Here is a 19645-nt window from a genome sequence, read left to right on the forward strand (position 1 = left end):
TCATTATCAAGCTCACCTCATCCTGCTCTTCTGAATAGATCATCGTCCCGTCCTTCGGGGCCCAGAGGAGATCCCTCCCCTAGGCGCATCGCCCTAGGCGCCGCAGCGCTGTCAGGCCGTGGCCGCCGGGACCTAGGGTGTTGTGGGGACCCTTCGCCTGGGGTCGAGGCCCCCTTCCTTTCGTACCACCCCAGGGCTTCCGTGGCTACCATGGCCACTGCCTGGGGGTGGTCTCTACGTTTTTCGCTACCAGCAGGTTACGGGAGGACCACAGTGCTTCCTTCAGGCACGTGAGGGTGGGCCAGAGCTTGGTGAAGGTCTTCGATGAAATGGGCCTTCGGCCCACCCCATACAGCACGAGCTGAGGTGTTAGGTCCTCCCCTGCTGGCAGACACGAGGTGATCAGGGGGCCTGCTTCCTTCCACAGGTCCCTGGCGGCTCTGCACTCCCAGAGCATGTGCCTCACCGACTCTTCTTGGCCGCAGCCTGGTCGGGGGCACGCGGATGTCCTCGCCATGCCCCGTGAGTGCATAACGGCCCTGACCGGGAGGATCTCGTGGGCGACCATCCAGGACAGGTCCCGATGCCGATTCAGGAGAGCAGGGTGGGCCACGTTGCGCCAAACCGTTGTGGGCTCACCTATAGCGAGCCCGCGCACTGGACATACTGGTTCCCGATCCTGCACAAGAGAGAGAAGAGAGCGGTGTTTTGTTAAGACCGTGACTGTTTCTTTTTCCAGTTTAAAATGTCTTAAAAACTTCTGGAGCTGGACGTAGGGCGGGCGGGGGTAGCAGGAAAGAGACTGGGGCTCGCAGGTCGACTGGGATCAGCCTCAGAGTCCTGAGGTAAGATCCCAGCCAGAACCGTGCGAGGGCCTGAGTCTTGTTGTTGACCGGGAGGTGGCAAGAGTCAGATGTAACGCTGTGTAGCGGCTGCCCAGGAACAAGTAGAGGTCAGGCAAGCCTTTCCCCCTTGGACCTGGGCCTCTTGACCACCTCCCTCCTCAGCCTCTCCCACCTGCCCCCCCACAGGAAGTAAAAAAGCATTCGCTCCAGGTCTAAAATACTCCTTCGAGGGGGGATAAAAACAGAACTGATTAATAAAAGCACAGGTAAAATCACTGCTTTAATGATTAAAACCTTGCCCTCAAAAGTCAGCTGTCGTAGTCCCCAAAAACCCAGTCTCTGTCTTACAGTCCCCAGGATTCCACTCCAGTTACCGCTCCCTCCTCCCCCCCGGTCAAACTTTACCCCCAGTACCCTTATGTCCGTCAATTTAACTGTCAGAGGTAGTCTGGTCAAGTCTGGGTCTGCCCACGGTCCGAAGAATTGGGCCTCTGTCTTGTCTCTGTTCAGTCTCGCCCCAGAGGCTCGTCCGTACCAGTCAGTCCTGTCCAGAGTCCTGTCGACGGATAAAAGGTCGGTACATAAAATGTTGACGTCGTCCATGTAAAAGACGCACTTGGCGGTCATCCCCCCACTCCCGGGATACCCACCCCACTGATCCCTTGGTCCCTTCTCAAGACCTGTGCCAGTGGTTCAATACAGGCCACGAACAGAAGAGGAGATAACGGACAGCCCTGACGGACGCCGCAGTGTACTCCCACTGCTTTTGACAGATGCCCATTTACAAGGATTTTGCTGGTGATGTCCCCGTACAGCAGTCCCACCCAAGCTAAAAACCTGTCCGGGAAACCCATTTTTGCAGCACCTTAAAGAGGTACTGGTGCGAGACCCGATCAAAGGCTTTTTCAAAATCTAAATTTAGGACTACAAGCCTCATGTTTCTGTCTCTCGCGTAACAGATGGCATCTCGGATCAGTATCAGGCTGTCCGTGATCTTCCTTCCGGGCACGGCACAGGTTTGGTCCGGGTGGATCACCTCCCCTAAAACAGAAGACATTCTGAGTGTTAAAACCTTGGTAAAAAGTTTACAATCAAAGTTTAAAAGGGTAATCGGTCTCCAGTTTTTCAGGTCCGTCCTGTCGTTTTTCTTGTATAAAAGAGTCACGATCCCCACTCTAAAACTGTCGGGTAGTCTGTCAAGGTGTTCGAAGTCAGTAAAAACAGTCAGAAGTTCGTCGGCTAAAACATCCCAAAAGGTCAGATAAAACTCCAAGGGGAGGCCGTCCTCCCCCGGTGATTTACCCCTCTTAAAACGTTTCAGTCCTTGGTCTATTTCTGTCCTCGTCAGGTCTTTTTTCAGGTCGTCTGTATTGGGTAAGGTCTTGTCGATGTATGTTAAAAGGTCCCCTTGTTTCCCTCGCACACATCTTTTACCCCAAACAGTTCCCCATAAAAGTCCTCGACCACTTCCTTTATTCCCTCTGTGTCTGTTTTTAAAACCCCGTCCTTGTTTCTCAATCCTGTCATAATCCTACCCTTACTAACTATTTTCTTAAAAAAGTACCTGGTGCACTTCTCCCCCTCTTCTAATTCCCTTTCCTTGCTTCTTAAAATAACCCCCTTGCTTCTCTGTTCTGCTAAAAGTGCCATTTCCTTTTTTACTTCTTTAATTTCTTGGTTAAAATCAAGGCCCTGTTGGCATAGGTTAAAATACCTTTCCAGTCGCTTTTGCAGTCCCACCATGCGTCTCTCTTTTTCTTTACTTTTTTCCTTTCCTATCTCTCTAAAGAAGGTCCTCGTCCTTCCCTTCACCATTTCCCACCACTGTGCTCGCGTGTCAAAGAAGTCCTGTAGCGTCTGCCACTGGCTGAACTGCTCTCTGTACTGACTAACTACTCTATCATCTTCTAAAAGGGAGCAGTTCAATTTCCAGGGCCCTCTTCCCACAGTCACCCCCGAAGATAGTGAAAGGGTGCACGTCAGCATTACGTGATCTGAGAAGAAAGCAGGGGTTATTCTAGCATCAGTTGGGGGACAGTCCGGGTAAACAGATAATCAATGCGAGAGGCTCTGGTGCCATCACCACTGGTCCAGGTGAAGCCCTCCTCTCTTGGATGCAGGGTTTTAAAACAGTCAGTCAGTTTAAAATCTCTGCACAGCCCTTGCAATAAAACACTTGACCTGTCTACCTTAAAATCCCCTCCTGCCCCTCTCCTGTCTGCTCTACTTAAAACACAGTTAAAATCCCCACCCACCACTAGAGGATCCCTCCCTAGCATGTGGGACTGCAGGTCTTCTAAAAGTGTGCACCGGTCATGTTTGTCATTAAAACCATACACATTTAGCATGTTAAAATCCCTCCCCATAAAGGTACAATTGGCTAAAAGAGCACGCCCACCTACCACCACCGTGCTCCCCTTCACCACCACCTGTGGGGTCTTGATTAAAATGGCAACACCGTCGTTCTTGTTAAAATTGGAGCCACTCCAAATGGAGGGCCCGTGCTGCCACTTATCCCCCCATTTCCTGTAAGAGGATAAAAAGGGTAGACCACACTCCTGTAGTAAAAACACATCAGAGTTAAACCTTTCTAAAAAGGATAAAACCGACTGTGCTCTTGTTGCTGTTCTTACACTCCTCACATTTATAGTGGTGATTTTAAAAGCCATAAAAGGGGTGAGTAAAAACAGTGCTAAAAGAAGAAGCATTGAACAGTTAAAAGGGGGTTAGTTCTCCGGGACTTTCTCTCTCTCCCTCCGGGGTAAGGGAGTTTGGAAGGGAGAGGAGGTTAAAATAGGACTTAAAAAGGAAACTTGATTGGGGGAGTTGGAGGGGAAGGTTCTGGGTTCTTCCCCTCCCCCTGAGAGCTCTCCCACTCCACCTTTCCCTTTTTCTCCTCACCCTGTTCGGGGTCAGAGAGCTCTTCAGCGTTTCTTTTACGTAGGGGGAGGTGTTCCTTCAGAATCTCCCCCTCCTCTCCCGTACCTTCTGACACAGTCTCCATGGTGCTTTCCGACACCGACCCTATAATATCTGACCCACTTGGGGAGCTTTCGCTGAACATCTCTCCGGAGCCGTCTTTCTCGGCCCTTTCTCCTTCAGGGGTCACATTAGTCTGGGGCAGGGGGATTGGGGTGGGGAGGGTTTTGTCCTCTCCTCCCACTTCTTCCACCACTACACCTTCCGCGCCCTCCACTACTGCCACTACCACCACCACCGGCTCCACAACTGTCTCCTCCACCACCACTACCGGCTCCACTACTGCCTCCTCCTCCACCACCACCGGCTCCTCCACTACCACCTCGGCAACTGCCGTTCCAGCCCTCTGGCGCTCGAAAGCCCGGTCCGCGGCCGCCCACTCCCTCCTTCCAGCCTTGGCCCTGTTGGCCCAGGAGGAGGGGCAGTCGCGGATGAGGTGGGACCGCTCGCCACAGAGGTTGCACGACCTTCCGTTCGTGCACTCCTCGTAGCGGTGGCCCACCTCCCGGCACTTCATGCAGACAACCTTCTGACAGGCGTCTGCAAGGTGGCCATGTTCACCACACTTACGGCACAGCTTGGGCTGGTCCTGGTAGTGAACATGGCCCCTGTTCTCTCCGAGGACTATGGTGGATGGGATGGCTTTCAACCCACCATAGCCCCCAGGGTCCTCCCTTTGCTGGACAGTGACTCTCCAGGCCCCTGTCCAGATCCCGTCGAGGTCTTTTACATGGATCAGGGGACCCTTCACGTTGCAGTACCTGCCCAGCCATACTGCAATGTCCTCCGGCTGTACGGTTTCATTGTACATACGGATAATAACGGTTTTAATGCTATTATCCGTCAGCTTGGTCACCTCAAACATTGCTGTGAGGGACCCCTGGGTGTTCAGGGCGTTCTGGAGTTTCCCCCAGAACTCCCTCAGGTAGCTGGCGTTGGCAAAACTGACATCGAAGCCCTTCCTATAGGGGAGGGCTAAGATGCAGTTTACCTGCGCGGGATGAAAACCGAGCTCTTTCTGGAGGAATTTTCTGGAGAAATCCAATCGGGATAACTCCATTATTTTTCCTCCCTTCTCCTTTAGAAGGAGGCGCACTGCATGGTGCCTCCTCATGCCAGCCTGTGCTGCTGACATGATGGAGGCCCACTCCCTTTACAGCCCAACACCAGTGAGAGGGGAGGGGGAAGGGGAAGAGGAGGGGAGGGGGGGGGTGTAAAACAGCCAAGGAACTAGCAGGCTCAGCCAGGCTGTGCTGAACAGGGCCTACCAGTACCACGGGACACACAACAAGCTATCTAGCACAGCACCAAACTAATCTTATCAACGATGGGAAGGGACACAAGGAGGGATTTTTTTTTTTTTTTTGTGTGCAATTTTTTTACAATTAATGACACGAAGGGGGAAGACAAATAAACAAAAACCAACCAAGGAACGGGGGGGGGACTAACAAACAAATTTAGGTAAGGGGAAAACAAAAGGGGCACTGACTAACACAAACCCTGCCAAGCTTGAGGGCCGAGAGAGCTAGCGAGCCTCACCAGCAGACCAGGCCAAGCTAACCAGCTAGCGAGCCGGACAGCAAAGGTCCCCCAGTTGACAACACAAAACAAAAAACAGAAACAAAAGGCAGTTTTAGGGGGTGAACTAACAAGTATAAGGTGGATGGGGACAAGGAAAATACAACCGGACAAACACGCAACAATGCAATGCCTGCCACGCCCAAAGGGCTAGCCGGCAACACGAAACTCAAAACAGTAGGAGTAATTGAAGGGGGGGGGTAGGGTACAAGGGGGAGGAGAGGTACAAAACAGGACAAACAAGGGGAAAACTGAAATAAAATAAGAAAGAAAAAGGACCAGAGGGCCTTTAACTCACCCTACAGGTGCTGGTGCACCTGTAGTCCACCACCAGAACCACCACCTAACCCAGGACAAAAACAATAGTGAAACAATACAAGAATAATAATTTTCAACAAAAATAAATAGCACAACTCCCGGGCGCCCTCCGGCCTGCGATCGCTTCTCTGATCAAGTGCAGCACTGTCAGGGACACTGCACGTGATCTTAGCCAAAAGGCCGAGAAGCGATACCCACAATGGTTTCGGGAGAAAGTAGCCGTTCTCCGACACGTCAAATTCGATTATGGTTGCACCAAAATGAGCTCTGTATGCTTTTAGTTTTCCATAAAAAAATATAATGCTTTAAAGAAATGGTGGCATGGATGGGGAGTTGATCAACGCCAGGAATGACCACGTTTGACTGTTACAAAGTAACACATTTGTAGGTTCTAAGATCACGTGGTCGTCCGCCCTCCAATCAGAAATGAGAGGACGCGTTGTTAAGTTAAAACCAGATCAACAGCTAAATTGGAATAATAATATATTACGTGTGTGTGTGTGTGTGTGTGTGTGTGTGTGTGGGGGGGCAATTTGGAGATAATAATATTGACGTAACATTTGATCTTGTATCAAGTATATCTGGCAGCTTAGCTGCCACAAACGAACTGAAGCAATTGTCCACTTGGTGGCGCCAGAGTTCCACCGACCGTCGCTTTTTCCTGGTTGTCCTGTGTGGTACAGAAAACTACATTTCAATGTTGAACCACTTGACTTCAAGACATCGTCAACGAAAATAGCCTGTCTTTTTTTTTGTATCTTTCTGCAGAGCCTTGTATGATAAGTTAATTGTGAGAAGGCCTTCATAAAGTGTCCCTCCTAAATTTACTAGGGGCCAAACTTCACAGATGTCTATGGCACTGGACTGCAGTAAGAGAGCTAAGGAGCGGATGGCCCTGGCTGCCTTAATGTTTCCTCCACATAATAAACTAAGAAACATGGCACTTTGGAGGTGTACTTTTATAATTAGACTTACTCAGTCACTATAACTAACTTCATAAAATGCCAAAAGGCCTAATGAAGATTCTATATATGTAAGTTACTTGATTGGTGTCTTGTGAATCAACCTGTATGCGCATTAGGGTTGAATATTTCCCCGGTATTATAGGATAATAAATCACTTTTCTCCCGGGTAACCTGGTAGTTTCCACCAAAACTTGGAAGTGTCATTCAAAAGCATTATAACGCATATAAATGTCTGGATTTGATGAGAGCTTTGATTCAGCATGAACCTTCTAATCTGATGCTACCTGAGCCTGATGAGACCGATATTAACCACATTTAATGAGCCCTACATTAACCACATTTAATGAAAGCTACATTAACCACATTTAATGAGCCCTACATTAACCACATTTAATGAGCCCTACATTAACCACATTTAATGAGCCATACATTAACCACATTTAACGAGCCCTACATTAACCACATTTAATGAGCCCTACATTAACCACATTTAATGAGCCCTATATTAACCACATTTAATGAGCCCTACATTAACCACATTTAATGAGCCCTACATTAACCACATTTAATGAGCCCTACATTAACCACATTTAATGAAAGCTACATTAACCACATTTAATGAAAGCTACATTAACCACATTTAATGAGCCCTACATTAACCACATTTAATGAGCCCTACATTAACCACATTTAATGAGCCATACATTAACCACATTTAACGAGCCCTACATTAACCACATTTAATGAGCCCTACATTAACCACAGTTTTGTCCCATTGAATATATATTGTGGATCTTAATGTTTTTCCTCATAATCCTGGACTATCGGACCACCATTTTATTACATTTGCAATTGCAACAAATAATCTGCTCAGACCCCAACCAAGGAACATCAAAAGTCGAGCTATAAATTCACAGACAACACAAAGATTCCTTGATGCCCTTCCAGACTCCCTCTGCCTATCCAAGGACGCCAGAGGACAACAATCAGTTAACCACCTAACTGAGGAACTCAATTTAACCTTGCGCAATACCCTAGATGCAGTTGCACCCCTAAAACTAAAAACATTTGTCATGAGAAACTAGCTCCCTGGTACACAGAAAATACCCGAGCTCTGAAGCAAGCTTCCAGAAAATTGGAACGGAAATGGCGCCACACCAAACTGGAAGTCTTCCGACTAGCTTGGAAAGACAATACCGTGCAGTATCAAAGAGCCCTCACTGCTGCTCGATCATCCTATTTTTCCAACTTAATTGAGGAAAACAAGAAAAATCCAAAATGTATTTTTGATACTGTCGCAAAGCTAACTAAAAAGCAGCATTCCCCAAGTGAGGATGGCTTTCACTTCAGCAGTAATAAATTCATGAACTTCTTTGAGGAAAAGATCATGATTATTAGAAAGCAAATTACAGACTCCTCTTTAAATCTGTGTATTCCTTCAAAGCTCAGTTGTCCTGAGTCTGCACAACTCTGCCAGGACCTAGGATCAAGAGAGACACTCAAGTGTTTTAGTACTATATCTCTTGACACAATGATGAAAATAATCATGGCCTCTAAACCTTCAAGCTGCATACTGAACCCTATTCCAACTAAACTACTGAAAGAGCAGCTTCCTGTGCTTGGCCCTCCTATGTTGAACATAATAAACGGCTCTCTATCCACCGGATGTGTACCAAACTCACTAAAAGTGGCAGTAATAAAGCCTCTCTTGAAAAAGCCAAACCTTGACCCAGAAAATATAAAAAACTAATCGGCCTATATCGAATCTTCCATTCCTCTCAAAATTTTTAGAAAAGGCTGTTGCGTAGCAACTCACTGCCTTCCTGAAGACAAACAATGTATACGAAATGCTTCAGTCTGGTTTTAGACCCCATCATTGCACTGAGACTGCACTCGTGAATGGAGTAAATTACCTTTTAATGGTGTCAGACCGAGGCTCTGCATCTGTCCTCGTGCTCCTAGACCTTAGTGCTGCTTTTGATACCATCGATCACCACATTCTTTTGGAGAGATCGGAAACCCAAATTGGTCTACACAGACAAGTTCTGGCCTGGTTTAGATCTTATCTGTCAGAAAGATATCAGTTTGTCTCTGTGGATGGTTTGTCCTCTGCCAAATCAACTGTAAGTTTCGGTGTTCCTCAAGGCTCCGTTTTAGGACCACTATTGTTTTCACTAAATATTTTACCTCTTGGGGATGTCATTCGGAAACATAATGTTAACTTTCACTGCTATGCGGACGACACATAGCTGTACATTTCAATGAAACATGGTGAAGCCCCAAAATTGCCCTCGCTAGAAGCATGTGTTTCAGACATAAGGAAGTGGATGGCTGCAAACTTTCTACTTTTAAACTCAGACAAAACAGAGATGCTTGTTCTAGGTCCCAAGAAACAAAGAGATCTTCTGTTGAATCTGACAATTAATCTTAATGGTCGTCTCAAATAAAACTGTGAAGGACCTCGGCGTTACTCTGGACCCTGATCTCTCTTTTGAAGAACATATCAAGACTGTTTCAAGGACAGCTTTTTTCCATCTACGTAACATTGCAAAAATCAGAAACTTTCTGTCCAACAATGATGCAAATAAATGTATCCATGCTCTCGTCACTCCTAGGTTAGACTACTGCAATGCTCTACTTTCCGGCTACCCGGATAAAGCACTAAATAAATTTCAGTTAGTGCTAAATACGGCTGCTAGAATCCTGACTAGAACCCAAACATGTGATCGTATTACTCCAGTGCTAGCCTCCCTACACTGGCTTCCTGTTAAGGCAAGGGCTGATTTCAATGTTTTACTGCTAACCTACAAAGCATTACATGGGCTTGCTCCTACCTATCTCTCTGATTTGGTCCTGCCGTACATACCTACACGTACGCTACGGTCACAAGACACAGGCCTCCTAATTGTCCCTAGAATTTCTAAGCAAACAGCTGGAGGCAGGGCTTTCTCCTATAGAGCTTCATTTTTATGGAATGGTCTGCCTACCCATGTGAGAGACGCAGACTCGGTCTCAACCTTTAAGTCTTTACTGAAGACTCATCTCTTCAGTGGGTCATATGATTGAGTGTAGTCTGGCCCAGGAGTGGGAAGGTGAACGGAAAGGCTCTGGAGCAAGGAACCGCCCTTGCTGTCTCTGCCTGGCCGGTTCCCCTCTTTCCACTGGGATTCTCTGGCTCTAACCCTATTACAGGGGCTGAGTCACTGGCTTACTGGTGCTCTTCCATGCTGTCCCTAGGAGGGGTGCGTCACTTGAGTGGGTTGAGTCACTGACGTGATCTTCCTGTCTGGGTTGGTGCCTCCCCTTGGGTTCATGCCGTAGATCTTTGTGGGCTATACTCGGCCTTGTCTCAGGATGGTAAGTTGGTGGTTGAAGATATCCCTCTAGTGGTGTGGGGGCTGTGCTTTGGCAAAGTGGGTGGTTATATCCTTCCTGTTTGGCCCTGTCCGGGCCAATCATCGGATGGGGCCACAGTGTCTCCTGACCCCTCCTGTCTCAGCCTCCATATTTTTTTGTCATAAATCAAATATTTAGCAAGTTAGCTGACAAGCTAACATTAGCCAGCTAGCTAGCAGGTGTTATGAAATGAGTATGACATTGTAATTCGTGTTGTTTAATGTTTTAGGAACTCCTTATGCCCTGATGCCAAGTGCAGCAATTTACATACCATCAGCTGGCTTGCTCTGAGGTGGGAGGGGTGGCAATATTTGGGAGGGGTGGCATTATTTGATTTGTGTACTTTATAAAACGAGCGCAAAATGTAACATTTCATGCAGTGCTAACGGGACGTTTTCAGACCCACCAAAAGCATTTTTATTTTATTTTGTGACCCCCTTTTCTCACCAATTTCATGATATCCAATTGGTAGTTACAGTCTGGTCCCATCGCTACAACTCGGAATTGGCAGAGGCGAAGGTTGAGAGTCGTGCGTCCACCGAAACACAACATTGCCAAACTACACTGCTTCTTGACACAATGCTCGATGAACCCGGGAAGCACCAATGTGTTGGAGGAAACACCAGACACCTGGGAACCGTGTCAGCATGCATTGCACTTGGCCCGCCACAGGAGTCGCTAGAGCGAGATGGGACAAGGACAACCCGGCTGGCCAAACCCTTCCCTAACCCTGAACAACACTGGGCCAATCGTGCGCCACCTAATAGGTCTCCAGGTCGCGGCCGGCTGCGACACAGCCTGAGATCGAACCCGGGTCTGTAGTGATGCAGTGCCTTAGACCACTGCGCCGCTCGGGAGGCCCCTACCAAAAGAAGGTCTTAACAGTAACACAGTTGGTAACAGTGAGTAATGGATGTAGATAACAGAAGCATATTCAAAGAGCGCCCCTCGTCTGATTACCAAAGACACGCTCCTCCTAACTACTCAGTCCTCCTATCATTTTGTGTTCTACGTAAAGACATTTAAGCCTACGGGTGCACACAGTGCCATGGAAGGGGTGATGGGATTTATGATACCATGCTTCTGACTCCATCCTATTTACAAATGTTGTTGTTGGTTTAAAAAAAGATTGTTTTCTTTCATGTTGTATTAAAAACAGAGCCTCCCCTCATCTCAATGAAGGCTGTTTTGTTGTCCTTCTCAATGCATTTGCCCCAAAAAAACAGCCTATGAATAAAGGGTTTGGCTCGTGACAATGCTTTGACATAAATCTTAATCAACAAAGCTTTATTAAAAGATTCAGTTTGGGAGCAGATAAACAGTCTCTATTAATTGATCCAGTTTGGGAGCAGCTAAACAGTCTTTATTAATTGATCCAGTTTGGGAGCAGCTAAACAGTCTTTATTAATTGATCCAGTTTGGAAGCAGCTAAACAGTCTTTATTAATTGATCCAGTTTGGGAGCAGCTAAACAGTCTTTATTAATTGATCCAGTTTGGACCACCAATAGGAAGCCTTCTATTCTCTCAGCTGGGTTAAACCAGCAATAGGAAGCCTTCTGTTCTCTCTGCTGGGTTAAACCACCAATGGGAAGCCTTCTATTCTCTCTGCTGGGTTAAACCACCAATGGGAAGCCTTCTGTTCTCTCTTCTGGGTTAAACCACCAATAGGAAGCCTTCCCTCCTCCTCCCTAATGTACATTAAATGGACAGGTCACATTTTTCAACAAGCCAGTTATTACCTAGGGAGGGAGGGAGGGAGGGAAGGAGGGAGGGATGGGAGGGAGGGATGGGGGGATGGGGGGAGGGAGGGAGGGAGGGAGGGAGGGGGGGAGGGAGGGAGGGAGGGAGGGAGGGAGGGAGGGAGGGAGGGAGGGAGGGAGGGAGGGAGGGAGGGAGGAAGGAGGAGGGAGGGAGGGAGGGAGGGAAGGGGAGGAGGGGAGGGATGGGGGGGGAGGGAGGGAGGGAGGGAGGGAGGAGGGAGAGAGGGAGGGAAGGGAGGGAGGGAAGGAAGGAGGGAGGGATGGGGGAGAGGGAGGGATGGGGGAGAGGGGGGAGGGAGGGAGGGAGGGATGGGGAGAGGGAGGGAGGGAGGGAGGATGGGGGAGAGGGAGGGGGATGGGGGAGAGGGAGGGAGGGAGGAGGGAGGGGGGAGGGAGGGAGGGAGGGGGGGGAGAGAGGGAGGGATGGGAGGGAGGGAGGGATGGGAGGGAGGGAGGGAGGTAGGGGGGGAGAGGGAGGGAGGGATGGGGAGAGGGAGGGATGGGGGGGGAGGGAGGGAGGGGGGAGAGGGAGGGAGGGAGGGAGGGGGAGAGGGAGGGAGGGAGGGGAGGGGAGGGAGGGATGGGAGGGAGGGAGGGATGGGGAGGGGGGGAGAGGGAGGGAGGGAGGGATGGGGGAGAGAGAGGAGTGTTGTATTTCTCCATCATCTTGCGTCACAAACCCACACTTCACAACGAATCAGTAATCACTGCCCTCCTCTCTCTCCCTCTACTCAGCCTCCCTCTAGAAAACAGGAAGTCCCCTCCCTCTAGAAAACAGGAAGTCCCCTCTGTTCCAGAGACCTTGGGTTTATATCAGAGCTGTGTGCATCTTGTAAACCTCTTCCCTGCCTGTTCTCTCAACACATCTGGTATATTTTATTGACATCATTCAAACTCCATTGTGAGAAATACCAGGACTGTACATGAAGGAATGATCCTGCCTTTGTCCTTTCTCTCCAATGAAATACTAACTATTACAATACTGCCACAGCACACTGCTTACTGCGGTTCAGACTGAATCACCATTATTATTGCTGTCTGGTGAGGGGTGAAATACAATACTACACTCAGAGGGGTGAAATATAACACTACAATCAGAGGGGTGAAATACAATACTACACTCAGAGGAGTGAAATATAACACTACACTCAGAGGGGTGAAATATAACACTACAATCAGAGGGGTGAAATATAACACTACAATCAGAGGGGTGAAATATAATACTACACTCAGAGGGGTGAAATATAACACTACACTCAGAGGGGTGAAATATAACACTACACTCAGAGGGGTGAAATATAACACTACACTCAGAGGGGTGAAATATAACACTACACTCAGAGGGGTGAAATATAACACTACACTCAGAGGGGTGAAATATAACACGACAATCAGAGGGGTGAAATACAATACTACACTCAGAGGGGTGAAATATAACACTACACTCAGAGGGGTGAAATATAACACTACACTCAGAGGGGTGAAATATAACACTACAATCAGAGGGGTGAAATATAACACTACACTCAGAGGGGTGAAATATAACACTACACTCAGAGGGGTGAACGGCGGCCTTTCTCAATAGCAAGGCTATGCTCACTGAGTCTGTACACAGTCAAAGCTTTCCTTAAATTTGGGTCAGTCACAGTGGTCAGGTATTCTGCCGCTGTGTACTCTCTGTGTAGGGCCAAATAGCATTTGTAGGTTGCTCAGTTTTTTTGTTAATTCTTTCCAATGTGTCAAGTAATTATCTTTTTGTTTTCTCATAATGTGGTTGGGTCTAATTGTGCTGCTGTCCTGGGGCTCTGTAGGGTGTGTTTGTGTTTGTGAACAGAGCCCCAGGACCAGCTTGCTTAGGGGACTCTTCCCCAGGTTCATCTCTCTGTAGGTGATGGCTTTGTTGTGGAAGGTTTGGGAATCGCTTCCTTTTAGGTGGTTGTAGAATTTAACGGCTCTTTTCTGGATTTTGATAATTAGCGGGTATCGGCCTAATTCTGCTCTGCATCATTTGGTGTTTTACGTTGTACACAGAGGATATTTTTGCAGAATTCTGCATGCAGAGTCTCAATCGGGTGTTTGTCCCATTTTGTGAATTCTTGGTTGGTGAGCTGACCCCAGACCTCACAAACATAAAGGGCAATGGGCTCTATGACTGATTCAAGTATTTGGGCTGACTGTGATCTGATAGGGGTGTCAGTGGGCTGACTGTGATCTGATAGAGGTGTCAGTGGGCTGACTGTGGTCTGATAGGGGTGTCAGTGGGCTGACTGTGATCTGATAGAGGTGTCAGTGGGCTGACTGTGATCTGATAGAGGTGTCAGTGGGCTGACTGTGGTCTGATAGGGGTGTCAGTGGGCTGACTGTGATCTGATAGGGGAGTCAGTGGGCTGACTGATCTGATAGGGGAGTCAGTGGATTGACTGTGGTCTGATAGGGGTGTCAGTGGGCTGACTGTGATCTGATCAAATCAAATCAAATCTTATTTGTCACATACACATGGTTAGCAGATGTTAATGCGAGTGTAGCGAAATGCTTGTGCTTCTAGTTCCGACAATGCAGTAATAACCAACAAGTAATCTAACTAACAATTTCAAAACTACTGTCTTATACACAGTGTAAGGGGATAAAGAATATGTACATAAAGATATATGAATGAGTGATGGTACAGAGCAGCTTAGGCAAGATACAGTAGATGGTATTGAGTGCAGTATATACATATGAGATGAGTATGTAAACAAAGTGGCATAGTTAAAGTGGCTAGTGATACATGTATTACATAAGGATGCAGTAGATGATATAGAGTACAGTATATACGTATGCATATGAGATGAATAATGTAGGGTATGTAACATTATATTAGGTAGCATTGTTTAAACTGGCTAGTGATATATTTTACATCATTTCCCATCAATTCCCATTATTAAAGTGGCTGGAGTTGAGTCAGTGTGTTGGCAGCAGCCACTCAATGTTAGTGGTGGCTGTTTAACAGTCTGATGGCCTTGAGATAGAAGCTGTTTTTCAGTCTCTGGGTCCCAGCTTTGATGCACCTGTACTGACCTCGCCTTCTGGATGATAGCGGAGTGAACAGGCAGTGGCTCGGGTGGTTGTTGTCCTTGATGATCTTTATGGCCTTCCTGTGACATCAGGTGGTGTAGGTGTCCTGGAGGGCAGGTAGTTTGCCCCCGGTGATGCGATGTGCAGACCTCACTACCCTCTGGAGAGCCTTACGGTTGTGGGCGGAGCAGTTGCCGTACCAGGCGGTGATGCAGCCCGCCAGGATGCTCTCGATTGTGCATCTGTAGAAGTTTGTGAGTGCTTTTGGTGACAAGCCAAATTTCTTCAGCCTCCTGAGGTTGAGAGGCGCTGCTGCGCCTTCTTCACGATGCTGTCTGTGTGAGTGGACCAATTCAGTTTGTCTGTGATGTGTACGCCGAGGAACTTAAAACTTGCTACCCTCTCCACTACTGTTCCATCGATGTGGATGGGGGGGTGTTCCCTCTGCTGTTTCCTGAAGTCCACAATCATCTCCTTAGTTTTGTTGACGTTGAGTGTGAGGTTATTTTCCTGACACCACACTCCGAGGGCCCTCACCTCCTCCCTGTAGGCCGTCTCGTCGTTGTTGGTAATCAAGCCTACCACTGTTGTGTCGTCCGCAAACTTGATGATTGAGTTGGAGGCGTGCGTGGCCACGCAGTCGTGGGTGAACAGGGAGTACAGGAGAGGGCTCAGAACGCACCCTTGTGGGGTCCCAGTGTTGAGGATCAGCGGGGTGGAGATGTTGTTGCCTACCCTCACCACCTGGGGGCGGCCCGTCAGGAAGTCCAGTACCCAGTTGCACAGGGCGGGGTCGAGACCCAGGGTCTCGAGCTTGATGACGAGCTTGGAGGGTACTATGGTGTTGAATGCCGAGCTGTAGTTGATGAACAGCATTCTCACATAGGTATTCCTCTTGTCCAGATGGGTTAGGGCAGTGTGCAGTGTGGTTGAGATTGCATCGTCTGTGGACCTATTTGGGCGGTAAGCAAATTGGAGTGGGTCTAGGGTGTCAGGTAGGGTGGAGGTGATATGGTCCTTGACTAGTCTCTCAAAGCACTTCATGATGACGGAAGTGAGTGCTACGGGCGGTAGTCGTTTAGCTCAGTTACCTTAGCTTTCTTGGGAACAGGAACAATGGTGGCCCTCTTGAAGCATGTGGGAACAGCAGACTGGTATAGGGATTGATTGAATATGTCCGTAAACACACCGGCCAGCTGGTCTGCGCATGCTCTGAGGGCGCGGCTGGGGATGCCGTCTGGACCTGCAGCCTTGCGAGGGTTAACACGTTTAAATGTCTTACTCACCTCGGCTGCAGTGAAGGAGAGTCCGCATGTTTTCATTGCAGGCCGTGTCAGTGGCACTGTATTGTCCTCAAAGCGGGCAAAAAAGTTATTTAGTCTGCCTGGGAGCAAGACATCCTGGTCCGTGACTGGGCTGGTTTTCTTCTTGTAGTCCGTGATTGACTGTAGACCCTGCCACATACCTCTTGTGTCTGAGCCATTGAATTGAGATTCTACTTTGTCTCTGTACTGGCGCTTAGCTTGTTTGATAGCCTTGCGGAGAGAATAGCTGCACTGTTTGTATTCGGTCATGTTACCAGACACCTTGCCCTGATTAAAAGCAGTGGTTCGCGCTTTCAGTTTCACGCGAATGCTGCCATCAATCCACGGTTTCTGGTTAGGGAATGTTTTAATCGTTGCTATGGGAACGACATCTTCAACGCACGTTCTAATGAACTCGCACACCGAATCAGCGTATTCATCAATGTTGTTATCTGACGCAATACGAAACATCTCCCAGTCCACGTGATGGAAGCAGTCTTGGAGTGTGGAATCAGCTTGGTCGGACCAGCGTTGAACAGACCTCAGCGGAAGCCTCTTGTTTTAGTTTCTGTCTGTAGGCAGGGATCAGCAAAATGGAGTCGTGGTCAGCTTTTCCGAAAGGGGGGCGGGGCAGGGCCTCATATGCGTCGCGGAAGTTAGAGTAACAATGATCCAGGGTCTTTCCACCCCTGGTTGCACAATCGATATGCTGATAAAATTTAGGGAGTCTTGTTTTCAGATTAGCCTTGTTAAAATCCCCAGCTACAATGAATGCAGCCTCCGGATAAATGGATTCCAGTTTGCAAAGAGTCAAATAAAGTTTGTTCAGAGCCATAGATGTGTCTGCTTGGGGGGGAATATATACGGCTGTGATTATAATCGAAGAGAATTCTCTTGGTAGATAATGCGGTCTACATTTGATTGTGAGGAATTCTAAATCAGGTGAACAGAAGGATTTGACTTCCTGTATGTTTCTTTCATCACACCATGTCTCGTTAGCCATAAGGCATACGCCCCCGCCCCTCTTCTTACCAGAAAGATGTTTGTTTCTGTCGGCGCGATGCGTGGAGAAACCCGCTGGCTGCACCGCCTCCGATAGCGTCTCTCCAGTGAGCCATGTTTCCGTGAAGCAAAGAACGTTACAGTCTCTGATGTCCCTCTGGAATGCTACCTTTGCTCGGATTTCATCAACCTTGTTGTCAAGAGACTGGACATTGGCGAGAAGAATGCTAGGGAGTGGTGCACGATGTGCCCGTCTCCGGAGTCTGACCAGAAGACCGCCTCGTATCCCTCTTTTACGGAGTCGTTTTTTGGGGTTGCCGCATAGGATCCATTCCGTTGTCCTGGTTGAAAGGCAGAACACAGGATCCGCTTCGTGAAAATCATATTCTTGGTCGTACTGATGGTGAGTTGACGCTGATCTTATATTCAGTAGTTCTTCTCGGCTGTATGTAATGAAACCTAAGATGACATGGGGTACTAATGTAAGAAATAACACGTAAAAAAACAAAAAACTGCATAGTTTCCTAGGAACGCGAAGCGAGGCGGCCATCTCTGTCGGCGCCGGAAGGTGTCAGAGGGCTGACTGTGATCTGATAGGGGTGTCAGTGGGGTGGGGTGTCAGTGGGCTGACTGTGATCTGATAGGGGTGTCAGTGGGCTGACTGATCTGATAGGGGTGTCAGTGGGCTGACTGTGAAGGCTCAGAGAGACTCTTGGTTGAGGTCAATGATATAGTAGTTTCTCCTCTTCCTCTCTCTTCCTCTCTCACCTCCCCTCTTCTTCCCATTTCTCCCTCTCTCTCTCACCCCTTTCTCTCTCCCTCTCTCTCCTTCTCCCCTCTCTCTCTCTCCCCTATTTCTCTTCCTCTCCCTCCTACCCCCCCTTTCCCCCACTCTCTCTTAATGTGGCGGGCCCAGCTAATTCACCCACCCCCTCCCTCCCTCCCTCCCTCCCTCCCTCCCTCCCTCCCTCCCTCTTTTCAGCCTGGCTAACTAAACCAGAGTATAAAGCCTCAACCTACATTAACAAACCAGCTAATTCACCACCACCGGCTCAGCCTCTCAGCAGTCTAATTAAAACGTCCTCTCAGGGAAACTATTTGGTCTCTGGCTTCATCCAAAACGGCACCCTGTTCCCTATGTAGTGCAATACTTTAGATCAGAGCTATACGGGCCCTGGTCTAAAGTAGTGCACTATATAGGGAATAGGGTGCCATTTGTAACACACCTCTGGCTACGTGCAACGAGAGCGAGAGCGGCTGGGTGACAACGAGGGAGAGAGAGAGAGCGGCTGGGTGACAACGAGTGAGAGAGAGAGCGGCTGGGTGACAACGAGGGAGAGAGAGAGCGGCTGGGTGACAACGAGGGAGAGAGGGAGAGCGGCTGGGTGACAACGAGGGAGAGAGCGAGAGCGGCTGGGTGACAACGAGGGAGAGAGAGAGAGCGGCTGGGTGACAACGAGGAGAGAGAGAGAGCGGCTGGGTGACAACGAGGGAGAGAGAGAGAGCGGCTGGGTGACAACGAGGAGAGAGAGAGAGCGGCTGGGTGACAACGAGGAGAGAGAGAGAGAGCGGCTGGGTGACAACGAGGAGAGAGAGAGAGAGCGGCTGGGTGACAACGAGGAGAGAGAGAGCGGCTGGGTGACAACGAGGGAGAGAGAGAGCGGCTGGGTGACAACGAGGGAGAGAGAACGGCTGGGTGACAATGAGGGAGAGGAGAGAGCGGCTGGGTGACAACGAGGAGAGAGAGAGAGCGGCTGGGTGACAACGAGGGAGAGGAGAGAGCGGCTGGGTGACAACGAGGAGGAGCGGCTGGGTGACAAGGAGGGAGAGAGCGGCTGGGTGACAACGAGGGAGAGAGCGGCTGGGTGACAACGAGGGAGAGAGCGGCTGGGTGACAACGAGGGAGAGAGCGGCTGGGTGACAACGAGGGAGAGAGCGGCTGGGTGACAACGAGAGAGAGAGAGCGGCTGGGTGACAACGAGGGAGAGGAGAGAGCGGCTGGGTGACAACGAGGAGAGAGCGAGAGCGGCTGGGTGACAACGAGGGAGAGAGCGAGAGCGGCTGGGTGACAACGAGGAGAGAGCGAGAGCGGCTGGGTGACAACGAGGGAGAGAGGGAGAGCGGCTGGGTGACAACGAGGGAGAGAGGGAGAGCGGCTGGGTGACAACGAGGGAGAGAGAGAGAGCGGCTGGGTGACAACGAGGAGAGAGCGGCTGGGTGACAACGAGGGAGAGAGCGGCTGGGTGACAACGAGAGAGAGAGCGGCTGGGTGACAACGAGGGAGAGAGAGAGCGGCTGGGTGACAACGAGGAGAGAGCGAGAGCGGCTGGGTGACAACGAGGGAGAGAGAGAGCGGCTGGGTGACAACGAGGAGAGAGCGAGAGCGGCTGGGTGACAACGAGGGAGAGAGGGAGAGCGGCTGGGTGACAACGAGGGAGAGAGG

General features: G+C 49.3%; 1 protein-coding gene across 2 annotated transcripts; it reads right to left on the reverse strand.

The window, feature by feature from the left end:
• Positions 1 to 229: 229 nt before the first annotated feature.
• LOC112224245 lies at positions 230 to 5198 on the reverse strand. Of its 2 annotated transcripts, none has more exons than XM_042316960.1 (3): positions 3747 to 5198; positions 3248 to 3371; positions 230 to 679 (listed from the first exon to the last, which is right to left on the reverse strand). In XM_042316960.1, exons 1-2 carry the CDS (start codon positions 4957 to 4959, stop codon positions 3289 to 3291), a joined length of 1296 nt encoding a protein of 431 aa, XP_042172894.1. In that variant the 5' UTR covers positions 4960 to 5198; the 3' UTR covers positions 230 to 679; positions 3248 to 3288. The 2 variants fall into 2 exon arrangements, with proteins under 2 accessions (XP_042172894.1, XP_042172895.1); XM_042316961.1 differs by having other exon boundaries at positions 3244 to 3371.
• Between the last annotated feature and the right edge of the window lie 14447 nt (positions 5199 to 19645).

The sequence above is a fragment of the Oncorhynchus tshawytscha genome, unplaced genomic scaffold (assembly GCF_018296145.1).
Source record: "Oncorhynchus tshawytscha isolate Ot180627B unplaced genomic scaffold, Otsh_v2.0 Un_contig_2048_pilon_pilon, whole genome shotgun sequence".
In the NCBI taxonomy this organism is placed as follows: domain Eukaryota; kingdom Metazoa; phylum Chordata; class Actinopteri; order Salmoniformes; family Salmonidae; genus Oncorhynchus; species Oncorhynchus tshawytscha.